The sequence below is a fragment of the Tachyglossus aculeatus genome, chromosome 1 (assembly GCF_015852505.1).
Source record: "Tachyglossus aculeatus isolate mTacAcu1 chromosome 1, mTacAcu1.pri, whole genome shotgun sequence".
Taxonomy (NCBI): Eukaryota; Metazoa; Chordata; class Mammalia; order Monotremata; family Tachyglossidae; genus Tachyglossus; species Tachyglossus aculeatus.
This window is the reverse complement of record NC_052066.1, coordinates 95,994,139-96,009,895: the sequence shown is the minus strand read 5'-3', so window position 1 is coordinate 96,009,895 and position 15,757 is coordinate 95,994,139. Positions and strand designations below refer to the sequence as shown.

Below are 15,757 nucleotides of genomic sequence, written 5' to 3'. Positions count from 1 at the left end.
AACCACCTTTATCCCATTTTATTCTGTCGAGTTGGCTTTTGAACTTTTTCTTCATGCTTTCAACATTAGTGCTGTGATTTCCTTCTCTGAGGGAGCTATTCCTCCTTTTCTCTTTCTGCAGCAGGGCCCTGGTCTGAGGTAGGGAAGTGATGCTGCCTGCTGTTGATTGAAAATGCGTGCCTTTGTGCTGACCACTCTTCCTTGTGCTACCTCTCCCCCCCCCCCCACACACACACAATTTTGGCTTCTGGTAAACTGCTACTTTGAATCAAGAAGACATTGCTTTAGCCATTGCGCTGTTCCTGAAAATAGAGTGAGTCAGACAGTGCCTGTGACAAGACAAAGTCTTATTATTTCTGTCTGATCTGACGGTCTGGAGAGAACAAACGAAAGTGGGAACCAGGACTGAATCTAAACTGGGAAATTAAAGCTGGATTTATCCTGAGGAGTTTGGAAATGAATCACATCCCGTTTTCCCAATTAGATGGAGTGGTTATCACCTTCCAAGGTTCTCACAGAAAGAAGAACTTGCTTGCAGTTTAGCTGTGGCTGCCTAGAGAATCGAGCTCAGTGTTAATTACTGGACTGATACAGTTTCAGCCGAGGGGGGATAGGACATGTGAATGGATCTTAGCATTCCGCTCACCTGGCAAGCAGGATGCGGAGAGGAAAGGGCGCTAGCCCTGTTTTGGGGGGCCAGCTTGCTGCTGCTTCATACGAAGTGGGGGCAGTCCTTGAAGGGCTTGGCCCGGCCTAGCTCCCTTGAGCTCTCTCTCCTTTGCCATCCTCAGTGGGGCTTCGAGTCCCCCTCTGAGTAAGAGCGGTGCAAGCAGCGGCTGTCGAGTTTGGGTGGCTTTGGCCCAGGCTTGGCAGTGCACTGGGGTGCATAGTTGAGGTGGGGCACTGGTTTGGGTATCCACCCAGCCAAACGCACTATTGGCTACCTGCATGGCTAGGCTTGGATTCATGGTCTTGTGTGTGTGTGTGTATAGTTAGAGAGCTTGTTTGTTGGCAAATGATTGATAGGAAAAGTTGTATTCCTTTGTACTAATTCGATCTGGTTTTTTTTTTTTTTTTGCAGGTTTAATCTTGCTGTTTTACCTAGTCTTCTATGGATTCCTAGCTGCACTCTTCACCTTCACAATGTGGGTCATGCTTCAGACATTGAACGATGATACTCCCAAGTATCGGGATCAGATTTCCAGCCCAGGTAATGGGATTGCAATTTAATGTACAGATTAGGAGCTGGCTCAGGTTCTGGATCCGGGATCTGCCCGGCTGGTGGTTGTTTTTTGAATGTGATGACTCTTCCGTAGGATTCCACTGCAGATTGAACAGAAGTGAGCATTGAGAATTTCTTTTAACGGACGTGTTAACCGACGTGTTTACGTGTTAACTGACATAAATTGTGAATTGTATAAATAGGCCATATTTCCTTTTTTCTGTAAGAAGGCCTCCATGTTTGAAAGACTTCATGTTAGAAATTGATGAATGAAAAATAACTAAGCAGTAAAATAACTTTTACATTCTAAATAGTAGTCCTGTATCAGTGAGTAATAATAATAATAATAATAATAATAATAATAATAATAATAATAATAATAGCATTTGTTAAGCACTTACTATGTGCCAAGCACTGTTCTAAGTGCCAGCATAGATACAAGGCCTTTAGGCTGTCCCACTTGGGGCTCACAGTCTTCATCCCCGTTTTACAGATGAGGTAACTGAGACACAGAGAAGTGAAGTGACTTGCCTACGGTCACACAGCTTGCAAGTGGCGGATCTGGTATTCGAACCCACGTCCCTCTGACTCCCCAGCCCGGGCTGTTGCCACTGAGGCACGCTGAGTAGGGAATAGGAGGCAAATTAGAGAAGCAGCAAGGCCTATTCATTCATTGTCATATTTATTGACTGCTTACTTTGTGTAAAGCACTATGCTAAGTGCTTGGGAGAGTACAATATAACAATAAGCAGACACATTCCATGCCCACAGAGAGCTTACTGTCTAGAGGTGGGGAGACAGACTTTAAGATGAATATGTAATAATAATAATAGTGATATTTGTTAAGCACCTACTATGTGCCAAGCAGTGTTCTAAGCGCTAGGGTAGATACAAGGTAATCAGGTTGTCCCATGTGGGGCTCACAGTCTTAATCCCCATTTTACGGATGAGGTAACTGAAGCACAGAGAAGTTAAGTGGCTTGCCCAAGGTCACACAGCGGTCAAGTTGGGGAGGTGGGATTAGAACCTAAATAAATTACAAATATGTGCATAATGTGCAAATATGGTGGGTAGGGAAGGGAGTCAGAAGGACCTGGGTTCTTATCCCAGCTCCACCACTTGTCTGCTGTGTGACCTGTTTGATCATGGCATGTCACTTAACTTCTTCGCCTCAGTTGCCTCATCTATAAAATGGCTATTATTATTATTATTAAAACTAATTATTATTAATAATGATAATAGTAATAATAGCCATTTTATAGTAATTATTATTATTATTAATAATGTAATAGTGGTATTTAAGTTCTTACTGTGTGCTAGGTACTATACTAAGCCCTAGGGTGGAGATACATTCAAATGGGGTTGGGCATAGTCCCTGTCCCACATGGGACCCACAGTCTCAATCCCCATTTTACAGATGAGGTAACTGAAGCCCAGAGGAGTGAAGTGACTTTCCCAAGGTCACACCGCAGACAAGTGGCAGAGCTGGGATTAGAACTCATGACCTTCTGACTCCCAGGTCCGTGCTCTGTCCACTGCGATTAAGACTGAGAGCCCCATGTGGATCGTGACCCCAGTGCTTGGCACATAAGTGCTTAAATACCATTAAAAAAATTACTTTTAACCTGCCCTGCTCTCGCCAAGTTATCTCCTTGGGATGGCGTTTTACCATACATTTATGATCTACCTAAATGGGAAAATATCAACTAGGAGGATTTTAAAACTGTAGAGATCAATAGCCAGTTAATCTGCTGAAATGGAAAGGCATGATAGGAGAAGATCCCAAGACTCTGGTTGTACTCCTGGAAGCATATGCAGTTATTTCAAACTCATCGACTCCCACTTCAAACTCCTCTCCAGGAAGAATAACCCTGTGGGGGTACTCAGTAGGATTTGCTATTTTTTTTTATGTTATTACGTGCTTACTATGAGCCAGGCACTGTACTAAGGTGGGGTGAGTAGAAAGTAATCGGGTTGGATCAAGTCCCTGCCCCGTATAGGGCTTACAGTCTTAGCACCCATTTTATAGATGAAGTAAGTGAAGCACAGAGATTTGAAGTGACTTCCCGAGGTCACAGAAGAGATAAGTGGCAGAGCCCAGGATTAAAACCTAGGTCCTCTAACCCCAGACCCATGCTCTTTCCACTGGGCCGTGCTACTATTTTCCTGTTTGCTTGCCTGCCTTAGTGCTGCTGTTGGGGTAACCAGAAATGCCACATAGACCGGATATCGTGTGGAAAGGGAGGGCTCCCCAGAGGTGAAGTCCCCCCACCTTTCAGCAGAAGAGTGGAGTCTCAGGAAGCCAAATTAGATCTACCGTCCTGCAGACCATTACATTTTACAGTTCTGAGGTAGTGTATAGATGTGCATCAGTGAAAGATGGACAGAATACTTGCTGGTGGCATCTACTATCCCACCCCCACCCAGAACTTCCCAACCTAAAAGCAGGATTCTCTGAACCTCTACGAACTTGCATAAGAAGATACTGGCATTTAAAAAAATGGAAAAAAGGAAAAGCTCTGCCCCACAGGATGTTAAGCTGCCTTTGTGTACAAGGATGGAGCAAACCAAAATCCTGCTTCAGGCCTAATCAAGAGCTTGGAACATGCTGGGCTACACTTGGCAATCCGTTCTCCTGGAGTAGCACTTCGGAGCCCGTCTTTGAAGGATGCTAGGGAGGGAGGTAGCAGTTGGGATATGACACATTTGCCTACTTCTGATTGCCAAGAACGGTAGTTAAGACATCCAAAAACTGCATTTTTACTCATTAATTGAAGCATTCTCTCTCCCTGAATCCTTTCTCCATTATGGCTGGAAAATAGCAAAATCTACTTCAAAGCCGTTGCCCCCTTTACATTAGTAAGCATTGAGATTTCCCTGCATGGAACAGGAGATAAAGGAAATCATGGACAGTCTACAGTCCAGACAATCCTACTCTTAATTTTCGGCTCCCCTGTTAGATTGTAAACTGCACGAGAGCAGGAAACACCTGTCATGCTTCTGTACTCAAGTGCTACTGTTTGTTATTGAGCCCCTGGCTAATAAAAAGTTGTCTGCAGTGGGACCCGGCTTTCCTTCTAGACTGAAAGCTCATTATGAGTGAGGAAGATGTCTGCTAACTTTGTTGTAGTGTACTCTCCCAAGCACTTACTACAGTGCTCTGCACGTAGTAAAAGCTCAATAAATAATTGATAATTGATAAAGAAACTGGAGGGGCCCTCTTTTAATGTTACTGTTAGCAGGGGATGTGTCTACCAACTCTGTTACATTGTACTCTCCCAAGCACTTATTACAGTGCTCTGCACGTAGTAAGAGCTCAATAAATAACTGATAATTGATAAAGAAACTGGAGGGGCCCTCTTTTAATGTTACTGTTAGCAGGGAATGTGTCTACCAACTCTGTTACATTGTACTCTCCCAAGCACTTACTACAGTGCTCTGCACGTAGTAAGAGCTCAATAAATAATTGATAATTGATAAAGAAACTGGAGGGGCCCTCTTTTAATGTTACTGTTAGCAGGGAATGTGTCTACCAACTCTGTTACATTGTACTCTTCCGAGCGCATATGAAGTCCTTTGCACACCACAAGTGCTCAGTAAATACAGTTGATTAGCAGTGTGTCAGCGCTGAAATCATTCCCCTGAGCTGGCTAGAGGGGGACAGAGAGAGATTCAAATATTTTTTATTTTTCTCTTTCCTTTTGCCTTCACATAGCAACATACCATCTCCTGAGTTCTCTCAGTTCAGGGCTGGTTGGCATTTTGAGCCAACCAGACAAGCCCTTTCTTCCTTTTCTGCTTTTCCCACTCAGTCCCAGAGACTTCCTTTCACTGAACCCACATTTGCAGGCTTTGGTCTGAGCTCAGGGAGGATGTATCATGTCCAGGGGGACCTCCTGGATTTAGGGTGGCTAAGAACGCTTATTCAACTTGGTTCCTACTCTGTCTTTTCTGAACATTCCAAAGAATGGGAAGCAGCATGACCTAGTGGAAAGAGCATAGGCCTGGCAGTCAGAAGATCTGGGTTCTGATTCCTGCTCTGCTACTTGTGTGCCGTGTGACCTTGGGCAAGTCATCTAACTTCTCTGTGCCTCAGCTCATCTCAAAGATAGATCATGGACTGTGTCTGACTTTATCTACCCCAGCGCTTAGATGAGTCCCTGGCACATAGTAAGTGTTTAATAAATACCATATTTTTAAAAAAAGATTAAGAAAGGACTCAAAGGTAGAGAGGAGAGCCCCTAAGGTATCATTAGAGAAGAAGTAAAAGAAATATTATGAGCCATTCCACACGTTTGAAGTTGTAATGGTGAAAAACTGCTGCCATTATTGTGACATCCACACTCAATCTCAGAAGAGCATGTTTGTTTTCAAGAATATTGGTGTCACAGTGAACCCAAGAGTTCCTAAAATAAATCAAATTACATTGGGAACTCAATTACCCAAATGAACAGCTCTGAAAATTCTGGGAAGAAGAATCGTTTGGCTTAGAAAATGGCCATAATTTAGTCCTGTTAGCTATTTTGATCCCATTACGGTGCCTGGCCAACTCTTGGTAATGCAGGCATTGATTGTTGCCTTTGTTTCTCCTTTCCTTCATGGACCACGTCTGGATGAATCAGGCAGTAATTACTATTCTTGTTGGACTCTCCTGAGAGTTTAGTTCAGTGCTTGGCATACAGTAAGTGCTCATTAAATACCACTGAATATTTAGATGGGAGCCTCAGTTCTGTGTTTAATCTTGCTGTTTTACCTAGTCTTCTATGGATTCCTAGCTGCACTCCTCACCTTCACAATGTGGGTCATGCTTCAGACATTGAACGATGATACTCCCAAGTATCGGGATCAGATCTTGTTTGCCTTGCTTTCCCTACCTCTGGCCATTTTGTTACTTATTAAAAATAGTAAAGGAGCCACACTTTGCCTGTGTGACAGAGACCTGGACAGGGTAAGAGATGGACAAACAGCAGGGGGTCTTTCTTTGCTCTGTTGCTGTTTCATCTAGAACTCCTTTGCCAATCTGTGGTATTTACCGTGTGCAGAGCACTGTACTAAGCGCTTGGGAGAATACAGTAGTAACAAGAGTTGTTAGACATGTTCCCTGCCCACAAGGAGCTTACTGCTGCCTCTCCCTGTCATGGCTGCAGCAGCCAAAGGAGAGACTTTTGTGGGTTTTGTGGACTACTGTCCCATGAATCACTCCTGCAGGGAGTGGGGGTGGGTGGGTTCCTGTCCCCCACCCACCCTCTACACAGCAATCTTGGCCCCCCCCGTCTTCCTCCTGCAGTGCAAGAATGGGAGTAGAAGTGCAGCAGTTGGCAGTCATGAGCTGTGGGATGTTGCTCTTCATACCCATGTCCTTCCAGCTTGTTGCCTCCTTGGGACTGTCTTCCCAGACTGTCTGCCAAGGGCAGGTGTCCAATAAAAGAAGGCAAGAATGGAAAGCAATTTCTAATGCTTATGTCTCTCCTCTCTTCCCTACCCACCAATACTTCTCTCTCCTAGGGCATTTGTGCAAACTCTCTACTCATCTCTTTAGCAAATCACTTCGCTTCAGCCACCTTGGGATAATCTCCTAATTTGTTCTCTAAAACCTTTTTATGGCTTGATCCTGGGAGCCCTCTGACTCTTAGAAAATTAGTATCATCATCATGGTCATTTGTCAGTAGCATTTGTTGAGCACCTATTGTGTGCAGAGCACTGTATTAATTGCTTTGAAATATGCAGAGCACTGTACCAAGTGTTTTGAAGCCTGCAGAGCACTGTACTAAGTGCTTCAGAGAGTACACAATAGTTAGAAGGTAGGGTTCTTGCCCTAGGATTGACAATCTAGTAGGGGGGAGATGCATTAGAGTACAGTTAGGGGAAATAAATAGCATATGAGTGATGTGCAGCTGTATACATTAGGGCTTCACTGGCTGTGATAAATTGACAGTTGATGCAAGGTGGGAAGATCAGAGATTAATCAGGAAAGCCCTCCTGGAAAAGGTCTTTGAAGATGAAGGGAAGTGTGATTGGTAGATCAGTCCATCAGTGGTATTTATTGAGCACTTCCTGGGTGCAGAGCACTGTACCAAGTGCTTGGGAGAGTACAGTGTATCAGAGTTGGTAGATGCATTCCCTGCCCACAGCGAGCTTTAGGAGGAGATGGCAGCTCCAGGCAGTTGGGAAGGCAAGAGCATTGGTTATCTTTTTTTGACCTACATCAGCCAGGTCCTAGCGCACTGGATTACTAAACTGGAACTAGTTTGAGATAGGGGATGGTGTTTTCTTTTCTGGCTGAACAGGTGGGACAAGGTTTTCAGTCTATATCATTCGAGTAGAAATTTTAAAGTACATTGAACTGGTGGGTAGTTTTCATTTGTTTGGGGTACCTTCCACTTGATCTGCTAACTGTCGGTAACCAGTTGTATTTATTGACCAGTGACTGTGTGCAGAGTGCTTGGGAGAGAGTACAGTGGAGTAAGACACAATTCCTCTGGTCAAGGAGCTTACAGCCATGGACATTGACATTAAGACCTACAGATCAGAGGATGAAGGTGTGCAAAAGTGCAACAGATAGTTGTGCAGGCATAAGTAAAGACAGTAATAATTTTGGTATTTGTTAAAAGAAGCAGCATGGCTTAGTGAAAAGAGCGTGGGCTTGGGAGTCAGAGGACATGGGTTCTAATTCCGCCTCCGCCACTTGTCTGCTGTGTGACCTTGGGCAAGTCACTTAACTTCTGTGCTTGTTACCTCATCTGTAAAATGGGGATTAAAATTGTGAGCCCAATGTGGGACAACCTGATTACCCTTTTATCTACCCTAGCGCTTGGCACATAGTAAGCACTTAACAAATACCATCATCATTATTATTATTATGACCAGGCACTGTACTAAGCGCTGGGGTGGATATAAACAAATTGGATTGGTCATAGTCCCTGTCTCACATGGGACTCACGGTCTTGACCCCCACTTTACAGATGAAGTAACTGAGGCACAGAGAAGTGAAGTGACTTGTCCAAGGTAACACAGCAGATAAGTGTCAGAGCCAGGATTAGAACCCATGACCTTATGAGTCCCAGGCCTGTGCTCTATTCACTATGCCATGCTGCTTCTCCAAGTGCACAGTGGTACAAGAGGTGTGGAGTGGTAGTGTTATAGTGGTTTGGGCAATATAACCAGAGAAGAAGAATGGTTTGGGTGCTTCACGTTTCAGCTATGAATTTCTTTTACCCTGGGGCCTTATTTAGCCCATAATGACCTGGCCACGTACTTTATTGATCAAATGAAAGCAGGCGGGATCTCCATAAAATCTCCCTATCTCCTTTCCAAACCCTTCCTTCTCCTGCCCTCTCTTGGACTCTCCCATCTTTCCCAGCCGTATCTCAGGAGCTCTCCTGCCTCCTATCAAAATCCGTCCCTCCACACCTTTTCAAAATATCTGCCCTCTCCCTTCCCTGACCACAGTCTTCAATCATTCATTTTCCAGTGGCTTCTTCCCCACTGTTTGAACATGTTCATGTGTCCCCTATCCTTAAAGAGCCCTCCCAAGACCCCATGGCTACCTCCAGTTATCGCCTCATCTCCCTTCTACTGTTCCTCTCCAAACTCCTTGAGTAAATTTTCTCCACCTGCTACCTCCACTTCTGCTCCTTCAATTCTGATCTTGACCACCTTCAATCTGACTGACTTCTGCCCCATTCACTCCATGGAAGCTGACCTCTCCGAGGTCACCAGTGTCCTCCTTCAATCAATCAGTCATATTTATTGAGTTCTTACTGTGTGCAGAGCACTGTACTAAGCGCTTGGGAAGTACAAGTCGGCAACACCTTCCTGCCAAATCCAACTGCCTTTAGACCGTCCTAATCCTCCCGGACCTCTCAGCTGCCTTTGACACTGTGGACCACCCCCTTCTCCTGGAAACATTATCCAACCTTGGCTTCACTGACACTTTCTTCTCAAGGCACTCCTTCTATCTCTGTGAGTACTTCTTTTCATTCTCTTTCGTAGGCTCCTCCTCTGCTTCCTACCCTCTAATTGTGGGAGTTTCTTAAGGCTCAAGTCTGGGTCCCCTTCTGTTCTCCATCTGCACCCACTCCCTTGGAGAATGCATTCACTCCCAAAGCTTCGACTACCATCTCTTCATGAATGATTCCTAAATCTGCGTTGCCAATCCTGAACCCTTTCTTTTTTGCAGTCTCGCATTTTCTCCTGCTTTTAGGACATCGCTACTTGGTTGTCCCACCAAGGACTCAAATTCAACATGTCCAAAACGGAATTCCTCATCTTTGCACTCAAGCCCTGTTCTCTCCCTGCCTAGTGGGACAGCATAGCCTAGTGGAAAGCACACAGGCCTGGGAGTCAGAAGAACCTGGGTTCTAATTCCGTCTCTGCCACTTGTCTTCTGTGTGACCTTGGGCAAGTTACTGAAAATCTGTGCCTCAGTTCCCTCATCTGTAAAATGAGATTAAGACTATAAACCCTACGTGGGACAAGGGACTGTGTCCAACTTGACTATCTTGTATGTACCCCAGCTCTTAGAACAGTGTCTGGCACTTTTAAGGGCTTAACAAATGCCGTAATTACTGCTATTATTATTTCCCATCATTGTACACAACACCACTGTCCTTCCTGGCTCTCATTCAACCCACATATTTAATCTGTCATCAAATCCCTTGGGCCCTCCCTTTCCAACACCTCTAGTGCTGATCCAAGCACTTATCCTATCCCGCCGTGACTACTGAGTCAGTTTCCTCATGGACTTCCCTGACTCCCATCTCTCTTCACTTCAGTCCCTACTTCACTCTGCTGCCTGGATCATTTTTCTACAAAAACATTCATTCCATTTCTCCCCACTCCCCAAGAACCTCCAGTGGTGGCTCATCCACCTCTTCATCAAACAAACTCCTTATCCTCTGCTTTAAAGCATTCAGTCAGCTCATCCCCTCCTATTTTACCTTCCTGATTTCCTACTGCAATCCAATCTGCACACTTCACTCCTATAATGCCAACCTACTCTGTGCCTTGTTCTTGTTTCCCTCTCTCTCTCTTTCTCTCTCTCCCCCCTCCCTCTCCCTCTGTCTCTCTGTCTCTCTCCCCTCTCTCTCCCTCTTTCTCCCTCTCACTCCCTCTCTCTCCCCCTCTATTTCCCTCTCTTTCCCTCTCTCTCTCTCTCCCTCTACCCCCTTACTATGTGCCAGGCACTGGGGTAGATACAAACTAATCAGATTGGGCACAGTTCCTGTCCCCCTTGGGCTTCACAAGTCTTACCCCCATTTTACAGATGAGTAACTGAGGCACAGAAAACTTTAGTAACTTGCCCACTTGTTAAGTAACTTGCCCACTAGTCCCCTTCTAGACTGTGAGCCCGTTGTTAGGTAGGGACCGTCTCTATATGTTGCCAACTTGTACTTCCCAAGCACTTTGTACAGTGCTGTGCACACAGTAAGCGCTTAATAAATACGATTGACTTGTCTGCTGTGTGACCTTGGGCAAGTGGAAAAGCTGGGGTTTAGAATCCAGGTCCTTCTGACTCCCAGGCCTATCCACTAGGCCACACTGCTTCAGCCTCTGGGTATAGCGCGGGCCTGGGAATCAGAAGGTCATGTTCTAATCCCAGCTCCTCCACATATCTGCTGTGTGACCTTGGGCAAGTCACTTCTCTGGGCCTCAGTTACCTCATCTGTAAAATAGGGATTAAGAGTGTGAGCCCTGTGTGGGACAGAGACTGTACCCAACCTGATTACCTTGTCTCTACCACAATGCTTAAAGCAGTACTTGGCCCATAGTAAGCACTTAACAAGTTCCATAATTATTATTATTATTAGCTTGCTACAAACCACTTTCTCATGTCCTCCCTCTGGCCTGGAACTCCCTCCCCCGACAGACCACCACTCTCCCCTACCTTCAAAACCTTATTAAAATCATTTCTTTCAAGAGGCCTTCCCCATCTAAGCCCTCATTTCCCCTACTTCCTCTCACTTCTGCATCTTCTGTACCCTTAGATATGAACCCTTTAAATACTTGATATTCACCCCAGCCTCAGCTCCACAGCACTTAATCCCTATCTATAAATTTATTTTAATGTCTGTCTCCCCCTCTATGCTGCAAGCTTGCTGTGGGCAGGGAATGTGTCTACGTCCTCTAATTGTATTATACTCTCCCAAGCACTTATTACAGTGCTCTGCAAACCATAAGCACTCAATAAATAATGTTTATTGATTGGTGTTCTCTGGAGAACAGGTAAAGTGCATTAATGCCATTTTTTACTACGATTATTTGTTTTATGCTTTGTTTGAATGCTATTTTGTTTTTGTCACTTTCTACTTGCAGTTTGTCTTGTTCCTGGCTGCATACCTTAAAACTAAAGCCAAACAAAATTCTTGAAGCATATGCGATGGACAGTGTTGGTTAGCAGTTTTATTTTTATGTTCAACATTGCAAAAATTCATTGGTGATTTTGTGATAATTGACTTAGCTTGGAGGATTTGTGGGCAGAGAACCAATCAAATCCAAATGATTTTAAAATTTTGATATGAAGCTCATTGTGAATGTAATTGAGGCACTTTTGTGATATTAACAGAGTTTTCTACGAATTTACAAGCACCTGATTCAGGGTAGCTAAGAATCTTGTTTAGTAGCTCAGCCATGGAAATGAAAACAAATTTCAAGTCCCAAATTGGTTTGGCTCTAACAGAAATAAATTCAGGCAAGTAAAAATTTTAATGAAAATCTAAACAAAGGATCCCTATCGTTTTTCTAGTTCTGAACTTTTAAAGCATTGAATTCTCCACCACTAAGTATGGTAAAACCGTGTATGCTCACTGTGGGTAGGAAACGTGTCTACCAGCTTAGATTGAACCCTTCTGTGGGACAGGGAATATGTTTGACCTGATTGTCTTGTATCTTCCCTGGTGCTTAAAAAAGTGCTTGGCACATAGTAAATACTTAACAAATACTATTGTTGTTATTATTGCTAATATTATTATTACCAACTCCATTATATTGTACTCTGCCAAGCATTTAGTACAGTGCTCTGCACATAGTAAGTGCTTAATACTATTGACTGTTAAAAGTATGGCACCAAGTTAAAAGTCAGTACGAACTAGTGGGCTGCTTCCTCAAGTTGTGACAATTTAGGAAATTTTTTTGACAGTTACGAATAGTAAATGCCTTTCTTTAAAGGGGGAATATTTAAGCATATGTTTATGAGAACATGGTGTAAACCAAAGTTTTTAAATCAGATTTCGTTTCCACAATAACCGAACGTGAATTTTCTTGGTAACTGAAGATGGTCACGGGATGATTGGATCATGCCACATGTCTCGTAAGTGGGACAGCTTTTGCACATGGTTTTCATCAGCTGGATTTAATACGGTCCAGTACTGAGCACAGACCCAAGGCCCTTGGACTCACAGCCAGCATTTGGGTTCCTTCCCACGCTGGGAAACCCAGCTCAGTCAGTAGCTTCCCTGCTATTGACCTGTGGCAGCAACCAAGATCAACAAGTTGGCAAAACCATGCACCATATAGAGAAAAACCGCTTGGCTGACAGTCACTCCTACTTCCAGATTATTGACAATCCTTGTCGACGGTAGAACCCAAGTTAACGCGGGAAGACATGGCCCAAGTTTTGTCTGTGTTTGCTGTCCAAAGCCGGCTGGCATGAGCCACTAGTGAATGGCACCCCAGTGCTGCTGGCCTATGGCAGTTGGAGTTTTTGAAGGCTACGAGGTTGTTTTTGCATCCATCTGCACGGATGAAGTGACTGATCCTGAACCCGTGTTTTCCTGAGGCTCGAGGCGGGGAGACATGTATGTAAAAATATCCGAAGGCAGAAACTGCCTTTCACATTAGTAGAAGGGATTAAACTGAATCACTCAATCAATGGAATTTATTGAGTGCTTACTAGGTACAGAGCACTGTACAAAATACCTGGTAGAGTGCAATATAAAAATTAGTGGACATGTTCGCTGCCCATAATGAGCTGACTTAATTTGAGTTTAAAAGACATGAAAAACTGGTAAGTATCCTGACCTAGGATTTTTTTTTTATTTATTGTTTTAAGTGAATTGATCTCCAGGTCAGTTGACATTCGTACTTCCCAGATTAAGCATAGAAATTGCCCTGCACAGAACAACTCTAAATATGAAATGAAATATACTTTGCCTTGGAATTTTCTGTTTAACCTCCATTCCAATTTTGGCAGGCAGTGCTTTACTTGATAATTAGTCACCTGCTAAAAATATTGAAGATTTGTACTGTGTAAATTCAGAGTACTGTATCAAATTCAGAGTATGTTGGTTGTCTGCTATGGTGTGCTGACAGATCAAGAGCATCCTTAGGTGAGACAGTGGATGTGGAAAATGCCAGGTGAAATTTTTTTCAAGAAAATGCTCTTATGAAGAAGCTGTGGGGTGTGGGGGCGGCAGGAGGTGCACTCTACTGTAGATGATTCAATCATTAATGTTGCTTTTTACATGGAGCTTTATTAATGTTCTGGGTCTCAGAATCCCAACATGTGATTTCAGCATTTTAGGGTTGACTTAATTTAAAATGTATTCATTTGAAATCAGGTAATAAAGGTGACATTCCTCTCATTCATTTTCAAGATACAATTTGCTTTTCTGTGTTGTGCTTTAAAGGGGGTTAGGAAGAGGAGAGGTGATTTGTCTAATAATTTTTCTCATTTTTTTCTTTCCATTTTTAGGACTTATGATTTCACCAAAACCACAGAGTGCATTGGAGTTTACATTCAATAAGTCTGACTCTCAGACATATAATAGCTATGTTTTGGCTCTAAAAACTTTTCTACAATGTAAGTGGCTTGCATTTTATTAAGTACTTTCAATCCTTGTTGAAGGGTTTGGTCACAAATTTTATTAAAGCGATTCATGTTCACCAGGATGTATTGCCATCTAACCATGGCTAGTTGGGTGTTACTTTGTGTCAATTGGATCCACAATAAGACTGGGATTAAGTCAAACAAGGTTAACTTTCCAAAGGGATAGTCCGTGTCTGTAAACTCTAACTCCGCTGGGAGCTTTGAATTTTGAAAGGAAGAACAGGAAAGATTGTCTTTGTCCTGCCTTTCATAGGACACATCCCTTGGGTAAGAATGCTATTTTCCAAAACGGTGGAAAACTTTTGTTTCAAAATCACTTGCTTGGTAGTAAATTGTAATTTACTGTGCCTTTATGGTGTCTTTGATGATCAAGGTTTTTTTGTTGTTGTTGTTGTTTTTTAACAAAGAGCATCCCCAAGTTTCAGCCTGGGTAAAGCATTGCATGCTGGAAAAGCAGTGTGGCCTTCTGAATAGAGCACGAGCCTGGGAGATAGAAGGACCTGTATTCTAATCTCAGCTCTGCCACTACTCTGCTTTGTGATCCTGGGCAAGTCATTTCACTTCTCTGAGCCTCCGTTACGACATCTGTAAAATGGGGCTAAAGACTGAGCCCCGTGTGGGTCATGCACTGTGTCCAACCTGATGAGTGAATATCTACCCCAGTGCTTTGTACAGTGCCTGGCACACAGTAAGTGCTTAACAAATACCAGTCAAAAAAGTTCCACTCTCTACTGATTAGAAAGCTAGTGTAGGGACCCTCACCTTTTCACTTTGGCCAGGCCCACCTTCTTCAAGTATTGCCACTAGCTTCTGCTTCTTAAATCATCATCATCCCAAGCAATAATCTAGTGTTTCCAAGTGCTGGGTCGTAGATAGTGGATCTTGCTACAACTAGACCACACATCCTGTCTAAATGCTACCTTGCCAAAGTCATTTATAGTAAATCATAATGAGGAAAGCTCAGTAAAAGCAGAAAAACTTGTCTTAAATGTGTTCTCTCATTACCATAAGTGAAGAAATTCCCTTCTGGGTGTACCTGTGAATGATAGTAACAAAGCCCACTAATACTGCTTCTCAACCAGTCTTCTTGACTGTGAGCCCACTGTTGGGTAGGGACCGTCTCTATATGTTGCCAACTTGTACTTCCCAAGCGCTTAGTACAGTGACTGCACACAGCGCTCAATAAATATGATATGAATGAATGAACCAACCAGAAGGCCCTGGTGGTTAGGTTGCAGGGGTTCTACTGGCCAGTGCCCATGTGACTGAGCTACACAACTAAACAAAAAGGAGAAAGTTTGTGCATTTAGGTTTTTTCCTGTGGTTGAGATCTGCTTTCTATCCATTGATGTTCTAAATAGAGAACTAAAAATCTCCTGAAAAAGATTTAGTGGGTGGCCTGTCCCTTTTTTGCATCCCCGAACCAATGATTGGTTCTCTCTGTGTACATTGTATTTCCTGGAAGGTGACTGTTGTTTTCCAGTCCTTTAGCCAGTAATGAACTAGCAGAACAACAACAAAAATGATAATAATAATAGCTTTGTATTTGTTAAAACACTTTTTATGTGCCTAGGGTAGATACAAGATAATCAGGTCCCACACGGGGCTCAGTCTAAGAAGGCAGGGGAACAGGTATTGAATCCCCATTTTTCAGGTGAGGAAACTGAGGCCCAGAGAAAGGAAGTGACTTTCCCAAGGACACACAGCAG

General features: G+C 43.5%; 1 protein-coding gene across 1 annotated transcript in view; it reads left to right on the top strand.

Annotated features, from left to right (window-relative positions):
• Positions 1-15,757, top strand: part of ATP1B3 (ATPase Na+/K+ transporting subunit beta 3) — a 50,408-nt gene that overhangs the window by 24,856 nt on the left and 9,795 nt on the right. The window contains exons 2-3 of the mRNA XM_038743293.1: positions 1,082-1,210; positions 13,914-14,021. Of these exons, the coding sequence (XP_038599221.1) occupies positions 1,082-1,210; positions 13,914-14,021 (237 nt within the window). The remainder of the gene's footprint in view (positions 1-1,081; positions 1,211-13,913; positions 14,022-15,757) is intronic.